Source organism: Salmo salar, chromosome 16, assembly GCF_965601325.2.
Source record: "Salmo salar chromosome 16, fSalSal1, whole genome shotgun sequence".
NCBI classification, from domain to species: Eukaryota; Metazoa; Chordata; class Actinopteri; order Salmoniformes; family Salmonidae; genus Salmo; species Salmo salar.
In genome coordinates, this window is record NC_138306.1 from 34,985,685 (window position 1) to 35,004,846 (window position 19,162).

Genomic DNA, 19,162 nt, shown 5'->3' on the forward strand with positions numbered 1-19,162 from the left:
CACTAACCTTTGATGATCTTCATCAGATGTCACTCCCAGGACTCAATGTTACACAATACATGTATATTTTGTTCGATAAAGTTCATATTTATATCCATAAACCCCATTTTACATTGGTGCGTGATGTTCAGAAAATGTATTGCCACCAAAACCCACGGTGAATGAGCACATCAATTTACAAAAATACTCATCATAAACGTTGATAAAATTTACAACAGTTATTAAAAGAATTATAGATACACTTCTCCTTAATGCAACAGCTGTGTAAGATTTCAAAATAGCTTTACGGCGAAAGCACATTGTTCAATATTCTGAGTACAGAGCTCAGCCATCAAAGCAAGCTATACAGTTACCCGCCAAGTTCTGGAGTCAACAAAACTCAGATTTAGTATTATAAATCTTCACTTACCTTTGCTGATCTTTGTCGGAATGCACTCCCAGGACTCCCACTTCCACAAGAAATGTTCGTTTTGTTTGATAATGCGCGAGTGCAAAACCCGAGACGAAAAGTCAAATAGTTCCATTACGTTTGTAGAAACATGTCAAACGATGTTTACAATCAATCCTCAGGGTCTTTTTAACATAAATCTTTGATAATATTCCAACTGGATAATAGTGTATTCATTACAGAGGAAAAAGAAGGAACTGCGCGCCTTGGTGCCAACGCAGTAAACAACTCGTTGGTCCCAGGCTTGAGACAACTCTTATTCTCTCCCCAGTAACAGTAGAAGCATGAAACAAGGTTCTAAAGACTGTTGACATCTAGTGGAAGCCTTAGGAAGTGCATAATGACCCCACAGACACTGTAGTTTGGAAAGGCAATCAATTGAAAAACTACAAACCACTTCCTGGTTGGATTTTTCTCAGGTTTTTGCCTGCCATATGAGTTCTGTTATACTCACAGACATCATTCAAACAGTTTTAGAATCTTCAGAGTGTTTTCTATCCAGATCTACTAATAATATGCATATCCTACCTTCTGGGCCCGAGTAGCAGGTAGTTTAATTTGGGCACGTTATTCATCTGAATTTCCGAATACTGCCCCCTGTCACCAAGATTTAACTTGGCTTTCGAAGACCTTAGAAAGCCAGGGTAGGATAGATATAGGTCTGTAACAGTTTGGGTCTAGAGTGTCTCCCCCTTTGAAGAGGGATGACCGCTTTCCAATCTTTGGGGATCTCAGATGATATGAAAGAGAGTTTGAACAGGCTAGTAATAGGGGTTGCAACAATTTTGGCAGATCATTTTAGAAAGCTATCTGGATTTGGGTGAAGGAGAAATGGGGGATTCTTGGGCAAGTTGCTGTGGGGGTGCAGGGCTGTTGATCGGGGTAGGGACAGCCAGGTGGAAAGCATGGCTAGCCGTAGAGAAATGCTTATTGAAATTCTCAATTATCGTGGATTAATCGGTGGTGACAGTGTTTCCTAGCCTCAGTACAGTGGGCAGCTGGAAGGAGGTGTTCTTATTCTCAATGGACTTTACAGTGTCCCAGAACTTTTTGAAGTGTGTGCTACAGGATGCAAATTTCTGTTTGAAAAAGCTAGCATTTGCTTTTCTAACTGCCTCTGTATATTGGTTCCTAGCTTCCCTGAAAAGTTGCATATCACGGTCTGCTATTCGATGCTAATGCAGTGCGCCACAGGATGTTTTGTGCTGGTCAAGGGCAGTCAGGTCTGGAGTGAACTAAGGGCTATATCTGATCCTGGTTCTACATTTTTTGAATGGGGCATGCTTATTTAAGATGGTGAGGAAAGCACTTTTAAAGAATATCCAGGCATCCTCTACTGACGGAATGAGGTCAATATCCTTCCAGGATACCCGGGCCAAGTCGATTAGAAAGGCCTGCTCGCTGAAGTGTTTTAGGGAGCATTTGACAGTGATGAGGGGTGGTCGTTTGACCGCAGATCCATTACGGACGCAGGCAATGAGGCAGGGATCACTGAGATCCTGGTTGAAGACAGCAGAGGTGTATTTAGTGTTCGTTAGGATGATATCTATGAGGGTGCCCGTGTTTACGGATTTGGGGTTGTAGGTTTATTGATAATTTGGTTTGAGATTGAGGGCATCTAGCTTGGATTGTAGGACTGCCGGGGTGTTAAGCATGTCCCAGTTTAGGTCACCTAGCAGTACGAGCTCTGAAGATAGATGGGGGCAATCAATTCACATATGGTGTCCAGGGCACAGCCGGGGGCAGAGGGTGGTCTATAGCAAGCGGCCACGGTGAGAGACTTGCTTCTGGAAAGGTGGATTTTTAAAAGTAAAAGCTCAAATAGTTTGGGCACAGACCTGGATATTAAGACAGAACTATAGTAACTATAGTAAGGCAGAACTGCAGAACTGCACGTGCATCGAGGATGTCGTCCCTAGTGACTGTACCCCAACCAGAAGCCATGGATTACAGGCAACATTCGCACTGAGCTAAAGGGTAGAGCTGCCACTTTCAAGGTGCGGGACTCTAACCCGGAAGCTTATAAGAAATCCTGGTATGCCCTGCGACGAACCATCAAACAGGCAAAGCGTCAATACAGGGCTGAGATTGAATCATACTACACCGGCTCCGATGCTCTTCTTATGTGGCAGGGCTTGCAAACTATTACAGACTACAAAGGGAAGCACAGCCGCGAGCTGCCCAGTGACACAAGCCTACCAGACGAGCTAAATCACTTCTATGCTCGCTTCGAGGCAAGCAACACTGAGGCATGCATGAGAGCATCAGCTGTTCCGGACGACTGTGTGATTATGCTCTCCAAAGCCGACATGAGTAAGACCTGTAAACAGGTCAATATTCACAAGGCTGCGGGGCCAGACAGATTACCAGGACGTGTTCTCTGGGCATGTGCTGACCAACTGGCAGGTGTCTTCACTGACATTTTCAACATGTCCCTGATTGAGTCTGTAATACCAACATGTTTCAAGCAGACCACCATAGTCCCTGTGTCCAAGAACACGAAGGCAACCTGCCTAAATGACTACAGACCCGTAGCACTCACGTCCGTAGCCATTGTTAGGTTCTTATTTTTCAGGGTAAATAACCCACGGACATTAGAGAAGCTTTAACCAAGTTTAATTCTTCCCAAAGGTTCTGTACAGCTGTAATCAGACAACACAACATTTGTCCCATCCAGATATTTATATCCCACTTTTTGACACTTCTCCTTCTCTCCAATCCTTACATTTATGGCTCTACAGGAAGCTAATAAAGAGGGTAACATAATACCAAACATTTATTACTCTCTTAAGAGAATCTGTCCTCACCTCCTGACCTCAACCCCTCTTTCGTCTAATACACAGATGTCCATCTGTCTTTCCTGTATCAACACATTGCTCTCCTCTCCTCCATCAAACACATTCCAAAGCCTTCTGGTTTTCTACAGAGAACCCTTAACTTTCTCCTTTGATTCTATGCTTCTTCTCTATCATTTATTTAATATCTCAATGTTCAAAATGTCAAACCCAACACCATGAAGTGCTTTGAAAGGCTGGTAATGGCCCACATCAACACCATTATCCCAGAAACCCTAGACCCATTCTAATTTGCATACTGCCCAAACAGATCCACAGATGATGCAGTCTCTATTGCACTCCACACTGCCCTTTCCCACCTGGACAAAAGGAACACCTATGTGAGAATGCTATTCATTGACTACAGCTCATCGTTCAACACCATAGTACCCTCGAAGCTCATCACTAAGCTAAGGATCCTGGGACTAAATACCTCCCTCTGCAACTGGATCCTGGACTTCCTGACGGACCGCCCCCAGGTGGTGAGGATAGGTAGCAACACATCTGCCACGCTGATCCTGAACACTGGAGCCCCCCAGGGGTGCGTGCTCAGTCCCCTCCTGTACTCCCTGTTCACCCACGACTGCATGGCCAGGCACGACTCCAACACCATCATTAAGTTTGCAACGACGAGACAGCCTATAGGGAGGAGGTCAGAGACCTGGCCAGGTGGTGCCAGAATAGCAACCTATCCCTCAACGTAACCAAGACTAAGGAGATGATTGTGGACTACAGGAAAAGGAGGACCGAGAACGCCCCCATTCTCATCGACGGGGCTGTAGTGGAGCAGGTTGAGAGCTTCAAGTTCCTTGGTGTCCACACCACCAACAAACTAGAATGGTCCAAATACACCAAGACAGTCGTGAAGAGGGCAGGACAAAGCCTATTCCACCTCAGGAAACGAAAAACATTTGGCATGGGCCCTGAGATCCTCAAAAGGTTCTACAGCTGCAACATCGAGAGCATCCTGACTGGTTGCATCACTGCCTGGTACGGCAATTGCTCGGCCTCCAACCGCAAGGCACTACAGAGGGTAGTGCGTACGGCCCAATACATCACTGGGGCAAAGCTGCCTGCCATCCAGAACCTCTACACCAGGCGGTGTCAGGGGAAGGCCCTAAAAATTGTCAAAGACCCCAGCCACCCCAGTCATAGACTGTTGTCTCTACTACCGCATGGCAAGCGGTACCGGAGTGCCAAGTCTAGGGCAAAAAGGCTTCCCAACAGTTTTTACCCCCAAGCCATAAGACTCCTGAACAGGTAATCAAATGGCTACCCGGACTATTTGCACTGTGTGCCCCAACCCCCCCAACAACCCCTCTTTTACGCTGCTGATACTCTCTGTTTATCATATATGCATAGTCACTTTAACTATACATTCATGTACATACTACCTCAATTGGCCCGACCAACCAGTGCTCCCGCACATTAGCTATCTGAATTGTGTCCCGCCACCCACCACCCACCAACCCCTCTTTTACACTACTGCTACTCTCTGTTCATCATATATGCATAGTAAATTTAACCATATCTACATGTACATACTACCTCAATCAGCCCGACTAACCGGTGTCTGTATGTAGCCTCATTACTTTTATAGCCTCGCTACTGTATATAGCCTCCCTACTGTTATTTTTCACTGTATTTTCACTGTTGTTTTTATTTCTTTACTTACCTATTGTTCACCTAATACCTTTTATGCACTATTGGTTAGCATTTCTCTGTAAGGTCTACACCTGTTGTATTCCCCACACGTGATAAATAAACTTTGATTTGATTTGATTTGAGAACAATGCAGGCTATCTCTGCAGTAGATTGCAACTCCGCCCCTTGTGCATTCTCATTGTGGTTGATGTCTGGTGTGGACGTGTTAATTCAACGCTCCTCTTCAGTACAAGTTCAACTTATTTTATACAAGGTATGTCTATGTTGTTAATTGGTTACAATGATGACATAATCTTGACATAAACACATTTTGTTGAAACAACATTGATTCAACCAGTCTGTGCCCAGTGGGTTGTTACTCTGCGACCATATCTCTTACTATCAGGTGTAGCCTATCAAGCTCTGTCTAGCTTGTAAGGGGAAACCTATTATCACCCCATCCCAGTCTGTCTCTCACTCTCTTCTCTTTGTGTCCCTGATAGATTCTCCCTCCTGGGTTGAGTGGAGGCAGATTACAGTCCAATCAGCTCTGTATTTTAGTTTCTCATTTTAGAATCAATGTAATAGAGTGCCAAATGTGTGGAGGGGGAAGACTACAGACACATAACCATGATGCCATGAGATAATTAAAACAATCCCAAAAGGTGCCAAGAGGAAGAGAGAGAGACTGCGCTGCAACGCCTCACTGAAGCGCAGATAAATTGCTTTTCTCTGTGTTAATTACAGGGTTATGATTTTCAACTGATGCAAAGAGCAGCTTTTTGTGCCTTATTATGATAATAAATGTCATTGAATGATAATTTATGGAAATATGCCATAGTGGCTGCTATTACCCTTGCAGAGAGATTGGGTGCATTTGTCTGGGTGTACTTGGGTGCATTTGTGTGTGTTTGTGCATGCGTGTGTGTACCTGTGCGTGTGTGTGTTTGTGTGTGTGCGTGTTTGTGTGCGTGTGTGTGTGTGCATGTGTGCGTGCTTGTTTGCAAGTATGTTTGACAGAGAGCGACCCCGGCTCTATGTATTTTACTGGTTTGTGACTCACTGACACCACCTCTGGTTAGAGGGGAATAAAGCAGCCCAAGAGTTATCATATAGGAACTTCATTTAAACACACTGAGGAAGCTGATTATGGGGATGAAAAGTGGGAGAGGTAGTAGATTGGTAGTGGATTTTGGTTACACACACTGTCCCACACGTCCAGTTGTTGATGGGCAGAGACATAGATGTTTCTCTCTGTCACTGCAAGTATTGTGTGACCTGCAGAGTCAAGAGGATGGGCAGATGTCCAGCCTCCTAGTAACCTCCCTAGCAACATAACAGGGCACAGGTCACACAGGTCAGAGAGAGTTTGAGAGGCAGGTTTATGGTACCCTGTAGACTCTCAGGCTCCGGGTGTGGGAGATGGGAAGTGGAGTGTGCAGCTCAGGGTTGTGAGGTACTGATAACAGTCACCAGCAGGGAATTCATAACAGTGTGTGTAATATCCATTCACAGCCATTATTCTCCCCCGCTTGTCTGCAGCAGTGCTCTGTAGGCTACCATAAAAAAACAGCCTTCTAGTCAAAACATCAGTGATAAAAAGGCTAATTTCATTGCCAATGTCTTTATTTTTCTACAGTAGATACCTACATTGTCACAGCAAAATAATTCTGCAGTGACAGAAATGTAATGTTTACTCCATAATGTTGCTTGATGGTGGATAGGCTATAAGCTTTAAATAAATGAGCTCATCTGCATTTCCAGTGATGCAGGAAAATTCTCAGCAACAAAAGAGTGATCAAATTACGATCCTACATCTGTAAGCACATGGAATTACCAATGATACACCACTGTGTACAGTGTGGTTCAGTCATGCTCTCTCTCTCTTTCTCTCTGGCTCTCTCTCTCTCTGTCTGGCTCTCTGTAAAGTTTACTCTGCAGCTCTGGACATCTTTGCTTTGCGGACCTGGTAGTGGAGATGCCACTGAGCTGAGAGGCCTTGGCAGGAACCCACATCGCTCCAAATTGACTCTGTCTAGATCAGGGATAGGCAACTTTGATTGGGGTGGGGGCCACAAAAAAAGATAACTTATCATGAAGGACCGCAGTGGCTCATGGCTATGTATACACACATCCATATCCACACAGACCAGGCCATAGCCTTTTGGGGGCTCTTAGCAAAATATTTTAGTGGCCTCCCCTTTTCAAAGTTTTAGAGTTAATTTCCTGCAATTATACACATTTTGCCATTGTCACGACTTCCGCCGAGGTCGGGACCTCTCCTTGTTCGGGCGGCGCTCGGCGGTCGGCGTCGCCGGTCTTCTAGCCATCATCGATCCACTTTTCATTTTCCATTTATTTTGTCTTGTTTTCCACACACCTGGTTTCAATCCCCTCAATCACTTGTTGTGTATTTAACCCTTTGTTCCCCCCATGTCTTTGTGTGGGATTGTTTATTGTTTCATGTATGCGCACGTTAGACTGGTTGCGCTGGGTTATGTCAACCCGTATTGTATTTCGTGTTCGTTGTGCAGTGTGTTTTTTGGTTCGCCTAAATAAAAGGCTCTGTTTGCTACCCAATATCTGCTCTCCTGCGCCTGACTCCCATACAGCCATTTACGCATACCTGACAGCCATGGGGTGTAGAGAAAATGTTGCAGTTTTATAACAAATTTCATGCAATTCTACTAATTTTGCCATTGGGCGGAGAGAAATATTAGCAGTTTTACAGATAATTTCCTGCATTCTAAACATTTTGCTTAAGGAGGATAGAAATGTTTGCAGTTTTTTAAATATATCTGAGTGAGAGTGACTAATAAAATCAACGATGTGACTAATAAAATCTTAGCTGACATGGGCTAATTGAGTTACTGTCAGAACCTTTGACTGCAGCAGTGTTAGTGGTACTGACTGAGGTGAGTTTGACTCTAAAGGACTGTGTCAACTGTTTGTTTCAATTACTTCTATGATATATGTGCTGTAGTCTAGTCTACCTCCCAGTCCCAGTGTATTAGGGATGGTCCTGGACTGGGGAGAGATGGTTGGGTGGGTTTGAGCTGTCAGTGGGGTCCCCCCTATCAGACCTAGATGAATGGATGGGGAGTGACAGTAACAGTGTTAACGAGGCCATAATAAATAGCCGACCGAAACGATGCCTGGTACGATGTGTGGTGGCGGTGCTGATAGACGAGGGGCTCTGACTCCCTCTGAGCTGCTCTGTCTGACAGCTGATTGATGGCCAGTCACATTGTGTTTATTTTGTCCACTCGGACCATCATATATATTTCCTTTCTACAACCCTGCTATTGTGCTGATATGGAATAGAAATATGACCAGGTGTGACAATGACAATTTGTCCTGTGGGCCAGAGCAGAGCATTGTTGGGCAGCATGGGGGACTGTAATTTTCCTATCAGGCCCTATCAGTTCTCTGATTATACAGTAGCTGCAGTTCTCTCCGGGGCAGACTCGATCAAAGCCAACATCTCTGTCTTTTCACCTTGTTATCAACTGACAAATAAATGCATGTTTTTTCACAATGCTGCTTAAACATCAGAGGTTATTAGAGCCATTGTCAGCGGAGTAGCAGACAGTTTGATGAAATGAAGAGAGAGTGAACGAGGTAGGGAAGGATACAGACAAATAGAGAGAACGAGAGAGAGGGCTTGCTTTCGTCATTCCTTTATTCACACTCCTCTGCATTCTACTGTTATCTCTACTTCCTTCATTCCTGCTCAGCTAGTTCTGAATTCTGATGAAGTCTACAGACTGCCGATGCCAAAAACAGGCACTAAACTTTTCACATTAATTTCACATTAAGTAATGGCCCCCCTCAAATGTTTCTTTCACATACAGTGGCTCACTGATAGAGAGGAGCATTAGCATTGACTTCCTTACCTCTGTTTCTTTCAGTCACTGATCACTGCTGTCTGACAGTGGAGAGAGGGAGCATGTTTAGTGGCTTTGAAATGCTGCCAAAACGTCACACCTCAGAAGTATGCACTTGTCTAAGTCACAGTGCACTTAGGATAGTCAAGGTTAGGTACATTGGCATTTCACTGCCAGACAGGTTTTGGTGTGTGTGGGGGGGGGGGAGGGGCCTGCAGGAACGTGATCATTGCAGTCATTTACATTTACGTCATTTAGCAGACGCTCTTATCCAGAGAGACTTACAAATAAAATGTTATACTGAAGGAAAACATTGGTTGAAATGCTGCTACAGTGGGGGAAAAAAGTATTTGATCCCCTGCTGATTTTGTACGTTTGCCCACTGACAAAGAAAGGATCAGTCTATCATTTTAATTGTAGGTTTATTTGAACAGTGAGAGACAGAATAACAACAAAAATATCCAGAAAAACGCATGTCAAAAATGTTATAAATTGATTTGCATTTTAATGAGGGAAATAAGTATTTGACCCCCTCTCAATCAGAAAGATTTCTGGCTCCCAGGTGTCTTTTATTCAGGTAACGAGCTGAGATTAGGAGCACACTCTTAAACGGAGTGCTCCTAACCGTAGCTTGTTACCTGTAAAAAAGGCACCTGTCCACCGAAGCAATCAATCAATCAGATTCCATACTCTCCACCATGGCCAAACCAAAGAGATCTCCAAGGATGTCAGGGACAAGATTGTAGACGTACACAAGGCTGGAATGGGCTACAAGACCATCGCCAAGCAGCTTGGTGAGAAGGTGACAACATTTGGTGCGATTATTCGCAAATGGAAGAAACACAAAAGAACTGCCAATATCCCTCGGCCTGGGGCTCAATGCAAGATCTCACCTCGTGGAGTTGCAATGATCATGAGAACGGTGAGAAATCAGCCCAGAACTACACGGGAGGATCTTGTCAATGATCTCAAGGCAGCTGGGACCATAGTCAGCAAGAAACAATTGGTAACACACTACGCCGTGAAGGACTGAAATCCTGCAGCGCCCGCAAGGTCCCCCTGCTCAAGAATACATATACAGGCCCGTCTGAAGTCTGCCAATGAACATCTGAATGACTCAGAGGACAACTGGTGAAAGTGTTGTGGTCAGATGAGACCAAAATGGAGCTCTTTGACATCAACTCAACTCGCCGTGTTTGAAGGAGGAGGAATGCTGCCTATGACCCCAAGAACACCATCTCCACCGTCAAACATGGAGGTGGAAACATTATGCTTTGGGGGTGTTTTTCTGCTAAGGGGAAAGGACAACTTCACAATATCAAAGGGACGATGGACGGGGCCATGTACCGTCAAATCTTGGGTGAAAACCTCCTTCCCTCAGCCAGGGCATTGAAAATGGGTTGTGGATGGGTATTCCAGCATGACAATGACCCAAAACACACGGCCAAGGCAATAAAGGAGTGGCTCTAGAAGAAGCACATTAAGGTCCCTTGGAGTGGCCTAGCCAGTCTCCAGACCTTAATCCCATAGAAAATCTGTGGAGGGAGCTGAAGGTTCGAGTTGCCAAACGTCAGCCTCGAAACCTTAATGACTTGAAGAAGAGTAAAAAATCTGCAAAGAGTAGTGGGACAAAATCCCTCCTGAGATGTGTGCAAATCTGGTGGCCAACTACAAGAAACGCCTGACCTTTGTGATTGCCAACAAGGGATTTGCCACCAAGTACTAAGTCATGTTTTGCAGAAGGGTCAAATACTTATTTCCCTCAATAAAATGCAAATCCTTTTATAACATTTTTGACATGCGTTTTTCTGTTTTTTTGTTGTTGTTATTCTGTCTCTCACTGTTCAAATAAACCTACTATTAAAATTATAGACTGATCATTTCTTTGTCAGTGGGCAAACGTACAAAATCAGCAGGGGATCAAATACTTTTTCCCCCACTGTACATATTCAGCCATTTTAAATAACAACATATCAGAGAGGAAGCCTGTAGCATTTCCCATTCCCCACTTCCATCCACCTGCTCCAGCAGCAAACAGTTCCCAGCCTCCAGCACCCCAGCCTGAAACGGAGAGGCACAGAGGGGGGCATCAATATGCAACACACCTCTGGAAATGTACTTGGTTGACACAGCGTAAAAAAGCACAAGTGTGAAAAAGATAAAGGAGTTATTGCCTATTTGGGCATTTTTATTGGAGACTTAGCAGATCTGTGCCTTGCATGCTAGATGTGGACATGTGCATTGCTCCCTGAGCGGGCCAGGGTGTTGGTGTTCCAGTGATTACTGTCCCCTCTGCCCATCCAGATTAGGAGGTGCGCAGGCAGAGCAGAGCAGTTGGGCCTGTCTAATGTGATATGATGTACAGTAAGAGTCAGCATTTCTCTCCAGCTGCTGGGGAAATTTACGACATCACTCCTGTCACAGGAAACACTAATGAACAAAGGACCCCATGCTGTACTGAAACAGATGTTAGAGACAGATCCATACTGTAGCCATACACTCACTAACTTACAGCATACACACATCCTGTGTTTTAATGTACCTATGTACTCTACTGTATCTGTCCTTTTCTCTACAGTCCACTTACAGTCCTTCATTTAGCAAATGGTCTTCTCCAATGCACTTACAATACGTGTATTTAAAAGAGGATGTAGAATAAACCACTTACTCCAAGCTTTTTCAGAAATAGTTGCTGTCAGTAAGAAGGGATATTGTGTTAGAAACAATAGAACCAATCAAATCTGTCATTGTATTTCTCACTCTCTCTCTCTCACGCACGCACGCACGCACACACACACACACACAGAGGCATACTGTATGCATAATCCATATGCATCTGATGCAATGGTAGTGTTATCGTGGATCCTAAAGGCCTCTCAACCTCAGAGATAACTACAGTATGTGAACTGTGTGAGTGAGCAGATTACTCCTAAAGAGTGCTGCTGCATTGTCTTGATGTCCTCTCTCAGTGTGGTACTGGCATTATCCTAGAATAGACTGCCTCATTCTGTTATGTAGGAAAAGCACTCCCCCTGAGTGGGCTGTACTGTGTCCTAGAAGGTCTGTCCTATAAGGCAGGGTTCCCCAACTCAGACTCTGTGACCCCCTTCCCCTCCCCCCTATGGGTGTTTGTTTAGTTTTTTACCCTAGCACTACACATTTGAGTAAAATAATCAAAGCTTGATGAATTGATTATTTGAATCAGCCGTGTAATGCTACGGCAAAAATCAAAATGTGCATACAGGACCGAGTTTGGGAAACCCTGCTATAAGGTGTCTGCTGGGAGGCTACTGTATAACTGTTCGATGAAAGCTGAAATGGGCTCAGTTCTTAGTAGAGTAGGGGTCAGGCCAGGATTTGCCGTATACAGTAGCTCAGGGGATAAATTCTGCCACTCAAGCAGAAATATGGGCAAATCACTATGCTATTGGACATTTTATGAAAGTGAAGTAAATTTTTAACAGTACAGGCAATTTTTGGCTCTGAGCTTTTCTCGTTTTGTGTGTTTGTGATTGAGCTCGTATGCAGGCAGGTGTGTGTGTGTGTGTGTGTGTGTGTGTGTGTGTGTGTGTGTGTGTGTGTGTGTGTGTGTGTGTGTGTGTGTGTGTGTGTGTGTGTGTGTGCGTATGCGTGGACGTGTGTGTTTGTGGTAAGCGAGAGAGAGGAAAGATTAAAAGGAACATTTTACATGCGGATGCAAGTGATTATTTGTGGGCAATTTTGTTATGTGGCTGAAAAATATGTACCTTGTATGGGAAAGATATTTACTTTATTTTCATAATGGTTTTTAATGACCATCTAATGACCTTAAGAGAAGGCTAATGGAGGGTCCCTGTGTATGTAAACATTGTGATGCCTCATTTAGGGTTACCATGGAGCTGGGTTGATCAAGTACCATAGCCTGGCTTCCCAGGGCTGCTCTTAATGCCACACTCACAATATGCTATTGTAGAGCGAATGTTTTTCTCTAATTACCCAGCGGTATCACTCCCCTCTCCACTCAAACCAGCACACCTCAGTCCTCCTCACTGCACACACACTCCCACTCACAGCCCCTGGACGGGCCAACTGGAGGGATTTACTGCACCTCTCCTGTGTGTGTGTGTGTGTGTGTGTGTGTGTGTGTGTGTGTGTGTGTGTGTGTGTGTGTGTGTGTGTGTGTGTGTGTGTGTGTGTGTGTGTGTGTGTGTGTGTCTGTCTGTGTGTGTCTGTGTGTGTGTCTGTGTGTGTGCGTTTGCGTGCATGCATGCATGCGTGCCAAATCACATTTTATTTGTCACATGCTTCGTAAACAACAGGTGTAGACTAACAGTAAGATGCTTGCGGGTCCTTCCCAAAACTGCAGGGAGAAATAGAAAAATAATAGAAAAGTATACATGGGGCACCAGTACCGAGTCGATGTGCAGGGATACAAGGTAATTGAGGTAATATGTACAGTACATATAGGTAGGGTTAAAGTGACTAGGCAACAGGATAGATAATAAGGTCTGAGGGCCCATGCCAAATTTTGTCAACCTTCTGAGGGGGGAAGAGGCATTGTCGTGCCTTCTTCACAAATGTGTTGGTGTGTGTGGACCATGATCATTTCTTAGTGATGTGGACACCGAGGAACTTAGACCCGCTCCACTACAGCTGACGTTGAGGGGAGGTTGGTCACTGCCAGGGCACTGACCTCCTCTCTATTGGCTGTCTCATCGTCTTCGGTGATCAGGCTTACCACCATCGAGTCGTCAGCAAACTTACGCAGCCACGCAGTCGTGAGTGAATAGGTAGTACAGGAGGGGACTAAGCAGGTACCAATAAGGGGACCCCGTGTTGAGGGTCAGCGTGGCGAAGGTGTTGTTGCCTACCCTCACCACCTGGGGGTGGCCTGTCAGGAAGTCCAGTGTGTGTGTGTGCGTGTGCGCATGCATGTGTGTGAGAGAAACAGTTGCAGAGAGTCAAACATAGTGATGTTGTGGATAACCGATGGTGGAAAACCTTTTGTAAGCTTTATCATTTAAGCTGCATCTGAATAGATTCTATCAACAAATAGGCAAGCAGACAATATACAAACCATGTTATAATGGATCAAGTGACTATCTGTGTACCCACAGCAGCAGGATAATCATCTTGTGTTTTCCTCTTTCTGAAGTGATGAGCTTGTGATGCCTGGTAGTGATGAAGAGCTAATAACCAGGAAGTGTGTGTATTTGTGTGAGCGTGTCTGACAGTGTAAAAATACAAAGGTGTTGCATGTGGAGTGTTTATTGGTAAACTTAAAGAGTTTAGGGGTGGGGCTGTGTGTGTGTATTTTACATTTTAGTAGCACCTTAATTGGGGAGGACAGGCTCGTGGTAACAGCTGGAGCAGAATTAGTGGAATGGTATCAAATACACGGTGTCCATATTTTTGATGCTAATCCATTAGCTCCGTTCCAGCCATTATTATGAGCCATCTTCCACTCAGCAGCCACTTTTATCCAGAGCAACTTACAGTAGTGAGTGTATACATTTTTCATTCTTGTCCCCTGTGGGAATCAAACCCCACAACCCTGGTGTTGCAAGTGCCATGCTCTACCAACAGAGCCAAATGGGATTGAGCCACTAAATCAGTGGTGTGTGACATGAACACAGATGTGAACCCCCAGAGGCACGGCACCATTCCCCATCCAAAATGCACCTCCCATCACCTGGCTCTCAGGATCACATTAGTAGGGTCATGCCTCAGCCTCAGACTCCAGCTGCTTTCCACGCAAATACATTATTCTCTGAGGAGTTATCTGAGTTCATCCATTATCTTCACACTCCAACCACAGACAGAGCATCCACAGACATACACAGACCGTCCACTAAACCTCAGCTTCAACTTCACACATCACACGTTGCACTTCAAATATGCAGTCTCATCATGCTTCAATTCAACAGTTTTGTGTCTTTGATAGATATTGTCATTTCAGTATCTCAATATCTTCCTTAGAAACAGTGTTAAAATGTCTTTACTGAAAAAGCTCTTACTAGCTGATGTCCTATACAAATGTATAATCTTTTGTTGCTGAGATATTCTTGCATAGCAAGGTCTAAAGTTTGCAGTTTCACTTTAAAATGTCAGATATGTATCAAACTATGATCCACATAATAATTAACATTTCCTGTTGCTGCAGAATTGATTTCCTGCTGTAGCAAACTGGCTACAGCAGGAAAATACTGTAGCTACATTATCTCCATATCTAATCATGTTGGATTTGTCTCATACCATTGTCGTGACTTTACTTTCATTAATCTGATGACTGCTATTTATCAAATCAACTAACTAGGTTTAATTGTTACAACTAACTCATTAGGATTTGGGTCACCACGAGATTGGTTCTTTAAAGAGTTACCATTTCCTGAATTTAACTCTAAAGGTCTTTACCTATCACATCCATAAATAGCCAACTTATTAATCATAACCTCGTATCATAACATCATTCTGAACAGTCCTAACCTCCTGCATCTGAAAAACTTGAGCCTTACTTATGATTCAGTACTGCTTGTTACAAAAGACATGGAGAGGGACAGAAAGAGAGGACAGACATAATACGTTGGTACATTTATGAACTACTCTCACAGTAATCATATACTTTGCACACAAACCGCCGCCCTCTTTGAGTAAGAGATCATGAATGTATTTACGTGAAATATCTTGGTTCTTCATGTATTTGTCGGAACCAGGCCACCTAGGAAAGGGAGTTGGGCCTTTTCACGTCTTCTACTGTTGTTCTCCTCTGCAGTCGTCCGGTATCCGGAAAGGAACTACAGAATTTATTCTCCTTCCATTTGCTCTGGAAGATGCTTCTTTGAAGATAGGCTAGCCAGCTGGGTCGATGGTTGCCAGTGGCGTGATGAGAGTAGCGTACTACGGTGATTTGAGAAGAGTAGTAGAATGGTTCCACTTAAATTCACTTTCGAAGATACTTTACTTAGGACAGCTAATCAGCCGTACCAATGACTGTCTGGGAGGAGACTTTATCGTCTCTACCACGTGTTTCGATTTCAGAGTTCAAACCACATTAAACATGAGCTGCAGCTCCACGTCTCTCTGGTCTGATATGTTAATTCTTAACCCATCATTTTATACAGTTTGTTCAAAAGGCCGGTTCTGTCAGGCTGACACGTTCTCTGACCTCCCTCAGGGGCATGACTTTTCACTGTGCAAAGTTATGTAAATCTATTATCTCTTATGGCTCCTAAAATTATGCTCCTCTCTTAACAAAAATACTTTCATAATTGTTCATATTTCATTCACAACGCATCGGATGGACACTTCACACATATAGTGGGTATACTTCCCAAGTTACAGTATTTCCTTTATAACATTTTTAATGACATCACAAAATGACAACCAAACCGACATCAGTGTTTCTTTAGGTCGTCTCTGACCATTCCCCACATTCTATGTTAGATATATTGTTCCAGTATTCACTTTAGAACATGTTAGAGTTTCTGCGGGAGAAGGTCTGTGTAGAGGCACATTCCTCTGGAGAATATTGGAGAGGGAGATGCTGAATGTTCTGTCCTTGTTTTACAACAGGGTGTGAGCTGTCAACACCCACCAGTTCCCTTCTCCCCCCCTCTGCGGGTGAGAGGGGGTATGGTTGAAGTTTTTTATTGCCATGCTGATCTGACCTATTTTGATCCTCACAGGACAGTCATGACACCATGGCATTGCCCTGACTATATTCTGATCAGCTGTCATCTGTTCCCTGTTCAGGTTTGCAGTTCTGAGAGACCCGGCTAACTGGCTTAGTGTGAACCCGGTTAGAGGTACGGTCAACACCTCTGCCAATCTGGACAGAGAGTCACCTTACGTTCAAGACAACAAATACACTGCCATCTTCATGGCCACAGACAACGGTAAGTCAGAGATTCAGTAAATCTCTTTAAATAGTGATGTGGAGTCCTCAAAAAATGGTGTGATGATAATCTATTCTGCATCTGGAGAGAATGTGGTATAAGGAATATTTCATCAAATGTCATGTCTAATCCTCAAATAATACACTTAGAGCTTCAAAGTCACATATTTGAATTAGTACATCAACACAAAAAAAGTATTGCTGTAGAACGGATGACAACTGGTATGGCATGATTGCTGTAAAGTTGTAGATAGTTCCTCTCCTATTTCCTCAAAGTGGTGTATAACCATGGGTTTACACAGGCCTTGGAGTTTTGACATCCAGGTAGACCCTTATAAAAAGGGTTCTTTAGCTGTGCCCATAGGAGAACTGTTTTTGGTTCCAGGTAAAAAACCTTTTCGGTTCCAGGAAGTACCATTTTCGGTTCCATGTAGAACCCTCTATGGAAAGGGTTCTACATGGAAACCAAAACGGTACTACTTGGTACCAAAAGGGTTCTACCTGGAACTCTCTGTCACTGACTGTGGCTTTGAGAGGCACACTCAGACCCACATCACTTAAGCCTTGAGAGAGAGAGGACAGTAGAAGGGGCTCCATCCTCTCTACTAGGAGGACCTCAGGGAACTTCTGACATATCCATTAACAGACGTGTGACATTATATTAGCGAGGCTGTCTTTTTTTAAATTAATTTCACCTTTATTTAACCAGGTAGGCCCGTTGAGAACAAGTTCTCATTTACAACTGTGACCTGGCCAAGATAAGGCAAAGCAGTGCGACACAAACAACAACATAGAGTTATACATGGAATAAGCAAACATACAGTCAATAATACAATAGAAAAAGTCTATATACAGTAGAGGTCGACCGATTAATTGGAATGGCCGATTAATTAGGGCCGATTTCACGTTTTCATAACAATCGGTAAACGGCATTTTTGGACACCGTTTGTGGCCGATTGCAATGCACTCCAAGAAGAGACTGCATGGCAGGCTGACTACCTGTTATGCGAGTGCAGCAAGGAGCCAAGGTAAGGTGCTAGCTAGCATTAAACTTATCTTATAAAAAACGATCTATCTTAACATAATCACTAGTTAACTACACATGGTTGATGATATTACTAGTTTATCTAGCTTGTCCTGTGTTGCATGTAATCGATGTGGTGCCTGTTAATTTATCATTGAATCACAGCCTACTTTGCCAAACGGGTGATTTAACAAGCGCATTTGCGAAAAAAGCACTGTCGTTGCACCAATGTGTACCTAACCATAAACATCAATGCCTTTCTTTAAATCAATACACAAGTATATATTTTTAAACCTGCATATTTAGTTAATATTGCCTGCTAACATGAATTTCTTTAAACTAGGGAAATGTTGTCACTTCTCTTGCGTTCTGTGCAAGCAGAGTCAGGGTATATGCAGCAGTTTGGGCCGCCTGGCTCATTGCGAGCTGTGTGAAGACCATTTCTTCTGAACAAAGACCGTAATTAATTTGCCAGAATTGTACATAATCATGACATAACATTGAAGGTTGTGCAATGTAACAGCAATATTTAGACTTAGGGATGCCACCTGTTAGATAAAATATGGAACGGATCCATATTTCACTGAAAGAATAAACGTTTTGTTTTCGAAATTATGGTTTCCTGATTTGACCATATTAATGACCTAAGGCTCGTATTTCTGTGTGTTATTATATTATAATTAAGTCTATGATTTGATAGAGCAGTCTGACTGAGCGGTGGTAGGCAGCAGCACGCTCGTAAGCATTCATTCAAACAGCACTTTCCTGCATTTGCCAGCAGCTCTTCGCTGTGCTTCAAGCATTGCGCTGTTTATGACTTCAAGGGTATCAACTCCCGAGATTAGGTTGGCAATACTAAAGTACCTATTAGAACATCCAATAGTAAAAGGTATATGAAATACAAATGGTATAGAGAGAAATAGTCCTATAGTAACTACAACCTAAAACTTCTTAACTGGGAATATTGAAGACTCATGTTAAAAGGAACCACCAGCTTTCATATGTTCTAAGCAAGGAACTTAAACCTTAGCTTTTTTACATGACACATATTGCACTTTTACTTTCTTCTCCAACACTTTGTTTTTGCATTATTCAAACCAAATTGAACATGTTTCATTATTTATTTGAGACTAAATTGATTTTATTGACGTATTATATTAAGTTAAAATAAGTGTTCATTCAGTATTTTTGTAATTGTCATTATTACAAATATATATATATAAAATAAAATACAAATTGTCCGATTAATCATTATCAGCTTTTTTTGGTCTTCCAATAATTGGTATCGGAGTTGAAAAATCATAATCGATCAACCTCTAATATACAGTGTGTGCAAATGAGGTAGGTTAAGGGAGGTAAGGCACTAAATAGGCCATAGTGGCGAAATAATTACAATATAGCAAGTAAAGCACTAGAGTGATAGATCTGTGCAAGTAGAGATACTGGTGTGCA

The 19,162-nt window shown here is 43.3% G+C and overlaps 1 protein-coding gene across 1 annotated transcript in view; it reads left to right on the plus strand.

Annotated features, from left to right (window-relative positions):
* LOC106573702 (cadherin-13-like) overlaps positions 1-19,162 on the plus strand; it is a 422,569-nt gene that overhangs the window by 316,558 nt on the left and 86,849 nt on the right. Inside the window, exon 7 of the mRNA XM_014148994.3 lies at positions 16,545-16,687. Coding sequence (XP_014004469.2) covers positions 16,545-16,687 — 143 coding nt within the window. The remainder of the gene's footprint in view (positions 1-16,544; positions 16,688-19,162) is intronic.